At 33.6% G+C, this 14,295-nt stretch overlaps 1 protein-coding gene across 1 annotated transcript; it reads right to left on the bottom strand.

The window, feature by feature from the left end:
- Nucleotides 1-10,422: 10,422 nt before the first annotated feature.
- On the bottom strand, nucleotides 10,423-13,635 carry LOC110092818 (putative SNAP25 homologous protein SNAP30). Its single transcript, XM_020817497.2, has 5 exons — nucleotides 13,384-13,635; nucleotides 11,539-12,057; nucleotides 11,094-11,327; nucleotides 10,911-11,008; nucleotides 10,423-10,735 (listed from the first exon to the last, which is right to left on the bottom strand). The coding sequence occupies exons 2-5, from the start codon at nucleotides 11,992-11,994 to the stop codon at nucleotides 10,636-10,638; spliced, it is 888 nt and encodes a 295-aa protein (XP_020673156.1). The 5' UTR covers nucleotides 11,995-12,057; nucleotides 13,384-13,635; the 3' UTR covers nucleotides 10,423-10,635.
- Nucleotides 13,636-14,295: the final 660 nt, after the last annotated feature.

Below are 14,295 nucleotides of genomic sequence, written 5' to 3'. Positions count from 1 at the left end.
AAAACAGAAGGGGCAGACCTCACAGACACCAAAGGAGCCTCACGAGGAAGGCCCTCAATGCTATGACAAATTAACACGAATGGAAGTCAAATTCATCCCACAAGGAGTAAAAGGTTGAGCGTCTGAGAATAAAATAGCAGCAAACTCAACACCATTAGCATCTCCACCCACCTCAGTTTCCACTGCAATTTCCACAACTTCTAAACCGACCAAAATAGGGGAATCACAAACAGGCACAGGGCTCACCACCTGATTAGAGCAGAAAGGAGAAAGAGGAGCACAAACAATACCACCTAAACTATCAATATCATTATTCATAGCCAAATTGCCACTATCTGAACTCAATATCGCAGGAACAACAGGAGGTACAGCAGCAGGTAAGTTACATTCCAAAGAAATAGGAGCCACCTCAACACCAGGCGTCACAACCACACGAGGTTGAAGGGAAGGGCAATCAAATTTTGAGTGATCCAGAGACTTGCAATGAGAGCAATAAGCAGGAAAGGCATCCATAATAATCGATTGGATGTAGCCTAAGCTCTCGAAACCTAACCAGATGTTGTCAGGATACACCTTGGTAATATCCAATTCCACCAACACTCGAGCTATCGAAGGACGCCGACCAGAGGAGGTAGCCTGATCAATTTTTAATGGCTTACCAAACATGGAGCCATGACCAAATAAAATTCTCGGTGCAAAACGGTGCAGCCGTAGGTTAGGAAAGGAAACCCATATAGGGATAGAAGGGGATTCAACATCAATGTCAAATGTATAGGACCATTTGAAAATCTTCATGAAACTCTTATTCACAAAACAAGAGCGATGGGGAAAAACACGACAGTAATCCAAGTCGTTTTCCAATTTAATAAGAATATGCTTAGAGTTAAGAACAGTGATAGAGAAAACATCATTAAGCTTGAGATTAAAAAAAAATGTGAATAGCTTCCAAAGACGGGCGATAAGCCGGAAATTTACCGACAAGCGCAAACTCAAAAGAGGAAGCAAGGGCAAGCACTTCCTCATCTGAAATCCACAGTGAAGGAAGTCCCGGAAAGACGAAACCTTTAGATCAGGGAAAGAGAATTTCGAAACAGTAGAGCCCGCAAGGGCCTCACGGAAAGACCGAGAAGAAGACGAACCAGATAAAAAACCATGATCCAATAGCCTTTTACCCTCCATTACTAACAAAAACACTGAGAAACGAGAAAAAAAGAAGAAGAAATCTTCCGTGAAACGATCGGAGAACCTCGCAGCGAAGGAAGAAACGGCTCCAAACTCCAAACCCTAGCAGAGCGAAAAAAACATAGCGAAACTCAAAAAGAATGTGAATATGATCCACTAATTTCGCATAATTAAATAGTCATTTTTTATAGAGTTTCCCTTGCAATAATTAAATAATCATTTTTTATATTCCACAGCTCCTTCGCGTGTGCTCCTTTGTTACATGTTTATGAACTAATATAGAATAAAATTGAAAATTTTTAAAATAACTATAAAACTTTTAGCTCTAATTATTTATTCTAATTCATATTTAACCAAAAATGGTATTGATCGAGCATGAATATCAAGGTATATTTAAGTTGGGAACTTTCAAAATTTAATGTGAGATCATCTTAGCTCTAATTTCAACAAATTTATAACTAAATTGAATGTATTAATGAGATGAACCAAACGATATCAAAATTGGTCTAATCTGAATCCAAATTAGCCCAAATCAAAGGGCTGAAACATATTTGAAAGCTTCAAAATATAAATTGAATGATTAAATGATTTTCAAATATAACATATTTATAATCAAATTGAGTTGCATCATGAGACTAATCCAACGAGCCTAAGATTGCTTAATTCGAACATCATAAAGCATTTAAATGCTGCATGAACACTATATGATTGAAAGAATTGATATGAGTCGTACGATGGTGCACTCCGAATTTGCCATGGTTATTCTCCATATTTGCGAAGCATGTCGCTCTAAAAAATTTATAAATAGATGATCACTTCCCACATGAAAGGGAATTTGGACTTTTAGAAACTTGGACCTTGGGCTAGAAATCAAAAGATATATAAAGTTTGAAGAATCGTTGTGCTCCACAGTGGAGTAATAAATAGGCAAATAGTGTTGTACTGTAGCTATAGCTTAATTTAAGGAAAAAAAAAAAGCTTACTACAGCCCTTTATTTTTTTAGATTAAAATTTAATAAAAATAATAATTACTTAATTTAAAAAAATCCTAAAATAATTCATGCTAGCTCGCGAGCTCACGAGTCGAGCCACATCAAGCTCGAACTCGAGTTCGTTTACTAAATGAGCTCGAGCTCGACTCATGAGCTCGATAAGCTCTGCTCGCAAGCCCATAAATGTATCGAGCTCGAGCCGGCTCGGCTCACTTACACCCTTAGCTACACCCGAACATCAATGCCAGCAAGAGAAGAAATTTTTAAAATAGAGGATTTTTTTTTTTTTTTTTTGGCAAGAGAGGGAGAGGAGAGAAATTTCAGCCTTAGTAATTTGCAGATATGGTTCTCTAGCTATTTTAAAATTTTGAATTTTATGAATACTTTGAATTCAACTAAATTTGGCCAAGAAATTTTTGGAATGATTTCAAAATACAATTAATATGACAAGGATTAAATCGATGTTACTAATGGTATTATCTAACAATAATAAAGCATTTTGTTATAATGTTTATCGTTATAGGCAAATTCATCCAATAAATTACCCAAATCAAAACTAAAAGTTAAATTCAAAAGAAGTGCTACTAAGCTTAATCATCTTCCACCTAAACTCTTAAAAAAAATAATCTACAAAGGTATCTTCCCTATCCCAATATACAATATGGCAGAGATGGAATTGGAGGAGCAGCTGATGAAAATCACCTCAGCATAAAAGGCATCTCAAGACTGGGATGAGAGTTTGAATGAGAGAATGGTAAGATAGGATCAAGTTTTGGGAGTACAGTAAGACAAGCACATTCGATCACAGAATCTCAGGCAGAAGATTGAATAAGAATAGGCATATAGTTTGAGAATGCTACTAGAATTATGTTAGCCTGTATATGTAGAAACATATTGATTCTCATATTTTTTTTCGAGGTAGTTATGAATAGATAAGTGAACTGGGTCCACCTGTCTCAGTTAGTTGGCGTAGGAAGATTAGAACTGCCTATTAATATCACTTCTTTAGTCCTTGACACTCAACTTGTGGATCCAATACGTTTATAGAGAAATCAATCCTTAGAATTGTTATGCAAATGACATGGAACTGAGTTAATTGAGCTTCATGAAAAATAACTAAATAGAGGTTGTCTATGTATGGGTTTAAATCAGTCTAAGTGTGTAAAATTACAATATTATATTTTATGGCATGAAGACTCATGATTGTCTTACTTTTACATAAAGATTATTATCACATGTTTTTTATGTCTTAATATCTAAGTTAATTTGAGATACATCAATTGAGTTGAGTTATTCTCTTTTTATATTTATTATACTACATTATATATCCATCTTCTAAGAGTGATAGAGATAAATATCATCAAAACTATCTTAAAGTTTAAGAAAATTTTTCATATTTGACTCTATGGAACACTTGTTAATTAACCTAGCTAGCCCACAAGACAATTGTTGGAGGATCAATATTGTCTTCATGCATGACTCCTTTTGTAAGGTAAAGGTCAATTTAAATAGTTAAAACCTTAGCCCTTCATTTTATTATGACACAAGTAAATTTTGTCTTGAATGTTAAAGGGCCAATTTGCAAGGCTTATGTGGTTGAAGAGATGTCTACGTTATGCACAGTGTACTTTAAGTCACATGTGAACGTAAAATAAAATCAAGTGCTAACAAATAATGAACGAGGGCAATTAGGCCCTCAAGAGCCACTATTAGTTTACACCTATATAGTCTGGAAAGTCATTACATGCACATAAAATGTTTGTTCTTGCATTAATTAGTCACAAAATATTTTTGATGAGCAAATTAGCAACCGGCGTTGCAAGACGCTAGGGACTCATTACTTGATGTTTGTGATATATTTGCAATTGTTTAACCCGTCACAAATGGATTGTATTCCAGAAATAGATGAAATTTTATAACATATACATCACTCAATATCGAAGAGAAATATTATTTGAAAAATATTGAAATTGTTTGAAAAAAAAAAATCGTGCAACTATTTTGTTCCAACATTTGTAATATCACAACAACCTAGCTCTTATATTCATACCATAAGATAATATATCTGAAATAGAATTTTGATCATTTTATTTGAAACAAAAATATAATAAAATTATTTATCCAATTACAAATAATAGCAGAAGACAAAGAGCCAAACATAAGAAAAAAAAAACATCATTTAATGTTATTCAAAAGAAAAATTGTGGCTCTTGAGTATTGGTAGGGGTGTCAATATTTGACACAACATGAATATTCGATCCGGAATTTTCGGGTTAGACCCGACCCATTTTCAAAATGGGTAGGGTTCGGATTTTCCAATAAAATTATTTATCCAATTACAAATAATAGCAGAAGACAAAGAGCCAAACATAAAAAAAAAAAAACATCATTTAATGTTATTCAAAAGAAAAATTGTGGCTCTTGAGTATTGGTAGGGGTGTCAATATTTGACACAACATTTCTACAATTAAATAATAAGAAATTAAAAATATTTAATTGTTAGGCAGGAATTAATTTAATTTAATAAAATATACAAATAATTTAAATTAATTAGCCTCTATTTATTTTTTTTCCAAACCCTCGTTATGAAACATCACATCATCATTAAATGACCAACTACTACTGAAAGGGACTTTTTCAAGATTTAAAAAGACCAATATTTTATCTTATTTGTATGATATGAATCATATGATCTTATTCAAAAGAATAATGCGAAAAAAAATATGGCTCTCCATATTTTAATATAATTACAATAAGATTAAATCACGTGAAGTTGAAAATGTTTGTAAGGTTTCATTTAATTTATTATCACATTAGTGTACACATTATTTGTACATAATATATATATATATATATATATATTTATAATCCGAATGATTTTTTTCATTCAGAATCCATACAAAATAAATCCTCCTTAATTTAACTGCCATGACAAATCATATTAATTTTATATCATTCGACGGCCACATTTTCTTGACAAAATTGGATTATAAGAAATTAAAAATATCAGTAAGATTTGACTTTGGTTTTATCTGGGACAACTTTTTTACTTAGTGTTTTTTAAAATAATTTTTTAGTACAAAAATTTTTTAGACTAAAAATTTGTATTAAAAATTTGTTTTAAAAAGTAGTAAAAAATTGTCCCAAATGAAGTCTTAGTATAAAAAAAATTGATAGTGTTAGTACGAAAATAACTTTTGCCAAATCAAGGGTATGTTTGAGACAGCTTTTTTGTTGTTTTATTTTTCAAACAGCAGTCATAATTTTATTTTGCTACTATTTTCTTTTTATTTTGTCCCTATTTTTTAAAAAAAATTTGATAAAAAACTACTTTTGACAACCACAATAATTAAGTAATTTTTTCTCACAATAACTTCACAATTAATTTTATAAAATATTGTTACCATTGTCCCCTAAATCACCATAAATTAAAAATATCTATTATGTTTGATTATAGTCAAATTAACTCTTTTTCCGAGTTAATTATAGGCCCCACCAAGAAGCCCGATCATTCAATGAGCTGTTATTACTACAAAAAACATCATTGTCAAAAATTAAAAAAAGACCAATATTTAAGCATCTTTTCTTTGTCAAAAATTAAAAAAAGACCAATAAAAATTTAAAAATAATTTTAATAGATTAGAGTCAAATTATTTATTTATTTATTTATTAACTAAATTATCAGTCCAATTAAAAAAAATCATCATTCATTGATTAAAAAAAGACTTGCATTTTCATAGATGCCACCTTTAAATTCATACAATAAGAACAGTATCATAATATAAATTTCTATTAATAAATAAATAAATAAGGAGTTTTAAACCCAGGTTTCTAAAGCCATGAAACCATAGTATGGACTACCTAATGTTAACTAACAATCCAACTACAACTTTTAGAGCCCACATAAACTTCAAAGGCCTGCTTAAATTCGGCCCAGCAAGTATGGTTCACCTTCTATTTCTTCCCCAACTTGAAAGGTGAGAAGTTCTTAATTTTGGAAGAATTTGAACGCATAATTTTGACAAGAAATTTCAAATATTTTAAGGAAAGCTATTTGAGTGGCATATCCATGGAGACACTCTAAAAAAAATCTATCTTAGAGGCAGCCCTCTCGACAACTTCTATCGATTAGTAGATCTTTTTGGAGATCATCACAGACCCTCTCAGCATATCTTGAGAACCATTTAAACCCTTCAATTAACATTCTTTTTTTTTTTTCACCTAGATGTACTCTCTTGAAGCCTTGAACCTTCCTCAACATGCCTCATGAAAAATTCCAAACCAGTATTTATGACGATATATTGCAATGCCAGGTGTATCTAGCGAATTACAAAATTGCATTCAGCATAGCACATCGATGCCCAAAATAACATTGAACCTATTACTAGTCATTCAATATTCTTGCATTGAATTCTCACCCCTCTATACAAAATCTCAAATCTCCAACCCGTTGTACGTTACAATGACACTAAATTAACCTTACTTTATCAATGCACTAACATCGCATACTCGTCATCATTATTGTAGATTGTTAGCTCATCATCATTATCTGCCTATGAATTAAAACACTAACTTTGGCTATAAAATCTTCATCGAGGTTGGTGACTTCATTCAAAAATTTACTCACCATCAAAGGTTATTGATCATGAAACTCTCAAAAATCTCCAAAAACAATCGTTGCATAGAAAGTGTTCTCCAAGAATTATTCTCCACCTTTTGCCACACACATTCATTTTAACCTTTGAGATTGGTGGCTTCATTCAAAAAGGTTATTTTCAAAGATATACAAATGTATCTCCATCTCATCTACTAGAAAAAAAAACTCGAATCATGCCTTCTGTTTATTTTTCTCTCCCCATATTTTATAATAATAAAAAAGTCATACTTTTCTTACCAATTTTAATATATATTTATTACAATTTTACCTTCTTTTCTCGCCTTCTCTAGACACTTACTCCTAATGTTAGAAGATCTCTTAGTTATACAATATTGATACACCGTAGAGTATAACCAGCAAGAAAAACAACAAAAAATAGTATGTAAACATCAAAAAACTGCAAGAAATTAAGGGATTATAGCTGATTTTTGGATTACAACTCATTAGAAAAGAAAGATATAGGTGATCTACAATTTGAGAGGTAGATCGGTTCTCCCAAATAACATAGACGTCACTAGGAAGCCCTCACAAAAAAAAAAACTTTAGTAACTAAAAAAAAACTGTATCCCCCAAATAAATCCTAAACTTAATAAGCTCTCCTTCTTCCCTCCTAAAGCAGCCCCCAAATCTACCCTAGTTCCTTAATTATTTCCCTCACAAATCATCCTCAAAATCAACCATCTTTAATTAGGAAAATCTCATAATTAATCCTCTCCAAATCAACCCCCAAATCTGTCCTTTATAATTATGAAGCATCTCCTCATTAATCCCCTCCAAATCAACCCTCAAATCAACTCCCAAATATGTACTCTTTAAATAGGAAATATCTCATAATTAATCCCCTCCAAATTATGCCACAAATCTACCATCTTCAATTAGGAAATATCTCCAAATTAATCTCCTCCAAATCAGCCCCACAAAGGTGACCGAAATATTCCCCCCATATTCTTCCTGGTTCACCCTGCCCTAGTCAGCCCCTCCTTGGTAGACCAAACGGTCTAGTCCGTCCCTGGTCCCCATCCTAGATGCTATCGTATCAATACTCCCCTTCTCGAAATGCACCTTATGCTCAAGGTGCGAGGATGAGAAAATATTAAGAAACACCTTGTTTCGAAAGGGGGGCCACCTAATCAACTCAGAATTTCAAACCTCCTCCAAGTTGTGCAGCTCCACCAAGTATATCCACCCATGGGCATCCTCCCCTTTGAATTTTGGCATCTTCAGTTTCCTAACCCAAGCATCTACGCCCCAATTTCCTCTCCCGACCATGGTTCCCCCCGTGTCTCAAGGGTGGAAATCCCACCTTTCCACCATCCGCCTCCCATGACCCAATCCCCATGGCTCGGGTCATCTCCCTCCTCCCATCATCTACTCCCCTTACCCAAAAAACCTCACATGGTGGTCGGTCACCCTATTACCTTCATCATAAAACTCCCTTTCTATTTTCCCCCATCCAAAAATCTTATTTCCCCCTTATTAAAGTCATAGGAGGTGGCTCTTGATGAAAGGGGCTCTCTTCATTGAACTCTTCCCATCCGATCTCCTTTCCCTTAGATTCGGCCAAGATAATCTCTGTCAAATCTTGGTTAGGGTTAGCAATTAAAATTGTCAGTGGGGTTTTGGATCACGTCTCTATGAGCTTTCTCATCATCTCCTCAAGAATTTCCTTTCTCTTTGGTTCAACCCTATGAATCATCGGTGAATCTTTCTACTTCATCTCGATCATTTTCTTCATCATGACTTCAATATTCTCAAATTGATTTTTCATGGATGTCTTCTTTCCACTATTATGATCTTCCCTTCCACTCCAGAAAATCTCCTTCATTCTAGAATATTTTTTTTCCATCCCGACCCTCAATTTTTCCACCTTGTCTTCTAACGCATTCATCTTCTATGTTGTCATTCAAGGAATTAGGTTCTAAACCGTGAAAAATAGCAAAAATTGACAATTTTGGTATGCAAACAACAAAAATCAACAAAGTGTGAATAAAAATACATTAGAAATCAGCTATAGGGTCTTAGATTTCAACCTAGGACAGCACAATAATACCAATTTGATACATCGTGGAGTAAAACGAGCAAGAAAACAACATAAAATGGTAGGTAAACAACAAAAAACTGCAAGAAATTGAGGGATTATGACTAATTTTTGGATTGCAACTCAATAGAAAAGCAAGATACATGTGATCTACAATTTGAGAGGTTGATCGGCTCTCCCAAACAACCTAGGGTCGCTAGGAAGCTTCACAAAAAGAAAATTGTAATAACTCTAAAAAATCTGCATCCCGTAAATAAACCTGAAACTTATCCTTGAATAAGCTCTCCTTCTTCCCTCCTAAATAAGCCCCCGAATATGCCCTATTTCCTTAATTATTTCTCTCCAAAATCTGCCCCTAAATTCGCCCCCAAATTTTCTATCTTTAATTTGAAAATATATCTTGATTAATCCACTCCAAATCAGCTCCCAAATCTTTCCTCTTTAATTATGAAATATTTCATAATTAATCCCCTCCAAATCAACTCCCAAATTAGTTCCCAAATCTACATTCTTTAATTAGAAAATATATAATAATTAATCCACTCTAAATTAATCACTAAATTTATTCTTTTCAATTAGGAAACATCTCCTAATTAAGCCCTTCCAAATCAGCCTCTAAATTAGCCTCACAAGAGGGACCGAAATACCCCGTCCGGTCCACCCTACCCTAGTCCGCCCCTCCCAGGTGAATTGGCCAGTCCAGCACCTCCCTGATCCTCGTCCTGGATGCTACCATATCATATATTTATTGCCATAGTGGATATTTTCTCTGTCTCTCTCGTTCTTATAGTGGACTTATTTCTATGGATCAAATCGCTATAAATCTCTACTTTCTTTTATCTAATTTATTTTGTGGCTCCTCGTAGAGTAACTCAATCATAGTAATTCCTCTATTCTTTCTCCACAACCCCTCTAAATGTTCCTTTTTCTCAATCACCAAGGATAAACAAGTTTCCACAATTCACTGGATTGGCCAACTACTAACCGACTCTTCAAAGGTAGTTGTGAAGGCTAACCTTAGCTCACTTGCCGTAACAACTTGGTCTTTGCTAGAGACCAGTTGGATAGTCTATGAGAAACTGACTTAAATTGTGCCTATATCATGATCATTAGGAGGATGGTGATAATGCTATGTGGCTAGTGTTAAGAAAAAATATCTTTAACTTTCTATATAAAAAACATCTAGTAGAAGAGAATATTATAAATGCAAAAGCAAAAATGAAAACTTCAAGCATTATAAAAAGATATCAAAATCTATATAGATATAGATGACAAAAGCAAGCTGATTAAATTCTCTATTAAAAAGGACATACATGTACACAAAACAAAGTAATAGGACATACATGTATTCCTCTTAATACAAAACTGTTTTACAACTCTAAGTCTCAAACTCTTGAGGTTTATCTCACGAGTTGAGATTAAGGCTTTGTTTAGAATAGTTTTTTTACTGCTTTCTACAATAGTTTTTTAGTTCAAAAAATTTCTAAAAAGCAACAAAAAAATAATAATGACTATTAGGATACATACACAAACAAAAATTCATTACAAAGATCAAAACTTCAATTGGAAGAGGGTATATATGCACAAGACAAAATTCATTACAATGACCCAATGTAAGGGTTGGGAAAGTTAATAAAATAATAAGTTGCCAAAAAAGATGATGTTCATCATTATGACCCAATTTTGAAAAAAAACAAAAAACAAAAAAATTCTGCTGACAATGAAGTAATGAATGAATAATACAAATTTGGCAAAGGACTTGCTTTTTATCTTCCTATCAGACGACGAGCACGAAGGTTTGCACCCCTTACTCTCATGTTTAGTTCTTCCACATCATCCTGCATGTGATCCAAGGCCTTATTCTGCCTGCAATCACCCAAAATGAACAGATATTAAATTCATTCAATCATCATCATCATTAACCTTATATATAATTTCAAATAAAATGAAACGACGTTATAGTTCGAAAGGGAATCAAACTATGCTAATTATTTGATTGTAAGGATAAACAACTCTTCAACGGGAAGAAGGGCAAACCAACCTTTCAATTTCAGATCCCAGGTCTATAGCCATGGCTTTCAGCTCACCTAATAAGCTGCTCAAGTCTGAAAGAGCATCATCTTGTTTCATCTTCTCCATCTGTCGAATAAGAGTAATCAGTATAAATGAACTACCATTCTCTAGCACTTTACCATATAAACTTCGGATTTTGAACTATAAATACCTCGACCCTTTCGAGGGTAGATGAAGGTTCAGACAAGAATGATTGAGGATTTGATCGAGGCTTGAAAGAATTTAATTCAAGCTTTTGTCTCTTTTCCATGTTATTCCCCCTTTTCATGAGCGAAACGTCTCTGAATTTGCCTCTTGAGAGAACAGGTCCCTTTATTTCGCGGCCTTTCTTCGGTTTCCAAGTCCTAGAAAAGAGTCCCCCAAGACTTCCCAAGATCCTTTCACCCTGAAATAAGTATGTCATAATCAACAAGAATGTAAATGAACAAGTTGATTCATTTCAGATTGCATTTTTACTTCACAATATGACTGCTGAAATATATCTTATCTGACTTAAAAAAAAAAATCTTATCTGACTCAAAGACACACAACAAATTCATATTTCTCAACTCAAAAGCCTTGAAAACACAGTAAGAAAAAGAAAGTAAGTTACATACCCTACTAAGTTCATAGTCAATGGTTGCTGCCGTTTCATGGGTTGTTGTAATCTGTTCACCCTGTTGATGAATATTCCCAAGTGTCCTTAAGGAAACTTCTCTTATTTCTTCAGCAACCTTCACACAACCATTAATTCTCTGTGTAGTCTCTTCTGCCCGGTTTATACAGTACTTTTCTAGCTCCTGCACTGACTGGTTCTTAAAATCACTGAATTCTCTTAAGTCATTCGTGTATTTACTGTTCCCATCTGCAAATGTTGAATATGGAGGAAAAGAAGTACCCTTTTTTTCATAACCATTATTACGTGATTTTTTAATTGAGGGAGCAGTAGAAGCCCTTGTAGATCTACGATTTTGTTTAATATCTGGATCAAAAGAGTAGGTTCGAAAGAAAACAGATCCGGGAAGCTTGTAAAACTTGGCGTTCGGTGTCTTCGATGAACTAATTTTAGACATACTGGTGGCCACAGAATGACAGAGAGATCAAAAAATGACAACAGGTACAACAATGGTACCTGTCTATAAAAACAAAAAGCACAGTCAGTGTAAGAGAGTGAACAGAGAATAGGAGAACTCATACAGAAACAGACTCATAAGAAGGAGAAATTATTTCGTGCGGAGTCCGGATGGTAAAGAACCGTCCGCATATGAGTTTACACAGTATTTATACATACTATGCATAAAAAAAATCAAACTGCGTATAAAATTATAGTACACACTGTATACTCACATCCAGACTATTCTTTACCATCCGTATTCCTCACGAAATGATTTCTCCATAAAAAGATAGATTAACTAATAAGCGCAAGATTTTTGATAGCTTAATCATGATAAATAAGTTAAAGCCTATAATAAAATAAATGCTTGAGGAAGTTGGCATAAAAAAAAATTAATATAACATGAAGAAACTTTCCAAAGAAAGGGGAAAACTAATTGCAAATGGCTAACTGAGAAGCGGTAAACCGCTTATTATAATGATAAGAACAACACAATAAAGTCCAAATTTTGGCTGGAACCTTATCCACAAATGAGTAACAAGGACGAAAATGCAACAATGACATAAGTAATAGAATAAAAAAGAGGGCAATCTCCTGAAGGTGTAATAGATCTAATTAAGATGAAGTCTGTTGATCTCTAACAACAATCACAAACTGCTATGTCTCAAAGAACAGCAAAAGGCACGATTCTATGATTGGTGGTTAAAAATTGGGAGACAAAGAAAGAATTAGAAAGAATGCATATACTTTCTAATGAATTAAGGAAATGAAATGACAGGAAATTCTTCTCGATAAGAAAGATTTAATTTCTCATGAGCGGAAATCCGATAAAAAAGAATTCGTATATTAAAAGAATTAAGCTTCTCACTTGATTTCCCCTATTTACTACTCCATGAGTGATATAAAGTCAAAGCAACTTCAACAATCAGATATCTTGAATAGCCCTGAGAAAAAGTTACTTACATATTACGTAACAAGATTTGATGCTGCCTATTATTAAAATTAGGGATTCGGAAGCAAGAAGTAGCAAGAACTTCACAAATTTCACAAGAGGATGGATTTAAGCCCCAAAGAAAGAGAGCTTCCTAAATTACGGTGGCCGACAAAATCTAAAGAGCCATCTTGAAACATCAAAGCCAGCAAAAACACAACGGTAACAAAAACTATTTAAGCCACTGGACCTCATAACCCATCTATACATATCAAAAAGCAGTTTCAGAAGACAGGCCGACGATAAACGGATAGCTTTCACTCTATACTCAAAACCCCCAAATCGAATGCAAAAACTAACAAATCGATCAAAAAGTTGGAAACCTAAGCATAATAAAAAGAAAAGCAAAGAAACTACCTCAGAATACGGAAAGTGCTTGGGATCCTACAACCACAACTTTAAACGTAGATAGCTGCTTGCGAAGTGTTCAAATATCGAAACTTTCTTCGCGCGCTCCAAATCGACTTTGAAAAAAAACAGAGCTTTGACCTCGTTCGGGTTGGATTTACATCAAACAAAAGCAAAAAGGCCGAAGCTTTCGCTTTAAATGGATCGAACAACGGATACGGAACGGCAAACGGTGAAACTATTTTTCGGCAAAAAATTGGACCGTTGTAGTAGTAATGGGTTTCCTCTGCGTGTGGACCTCATTTCTCTTTTTAAACTTATATCATTTTTTGACTAGTGGGACTTAGGTTAGCCTTCCAGAAAAATTTTGGATTGACTCTGATTTAATCATCTCGAAGAATACAATTTTAATTTATTTTTGATGTTTGCTTTTAAAGACTTTTAGAGTCAGATGGTATTTTCATGGTAAATGAAATTTGGAGTTTCCAGTTTTTATTCAGGATCTGCATAATAATTAAAACGTGGAAGATAATTTGGATGAGTTACACAAAGCTTGCTCATTCAAATTTTGTCTGAATAAAAATAAATTCATTATTTCAAAATTTATCCTTAGAGTCTAAAATTTTAATACCTTTCATTTAAATTTTTTTAAAATGTTTATCCTATCGGGTGTTAAACCTATATTTTAGGATACTTCTTTTATCTTACTTTTTTTTTCCAATTTTTTTTCTTATTTTTGTATATCATTTTTTTATACTTCCATAATCTAACATACTGAAAATGCTGGCTCATTTCTTACCTTAAAATGAAACTCTTAAATGAAAGCTATATTCACTAAATCCTTAATAGGTTGTCACTATTGCGGGCTAGAAAATTCATGACGATCAAAGGAGCGAGAGAGTTTTAATTGAAAGATTTACA

This window comes from Dendrobium catenatum, unplaced genomic scaffold (genome assembly GCF_001605985.2).
Source record: "Dendrobium catenatum unplaced genomic scaffold, ASM160598v2 fragScaff_scaffold_665, whole genome shotgun sequence".
Classification (NCBI taxonomy): domain Eukaryota; kingdom Viridiplantae; phylum Streptophyta; class Magnoliopsida; order Asparagales; family Orchidaceae; genus Dendrobium; species Dendrobium catenatum.
The sequence above is the reverse complement of the archived record's forward strand: the minus strand, read 5'-3'. Positions and strand labels throughout refer to the sequence as shown.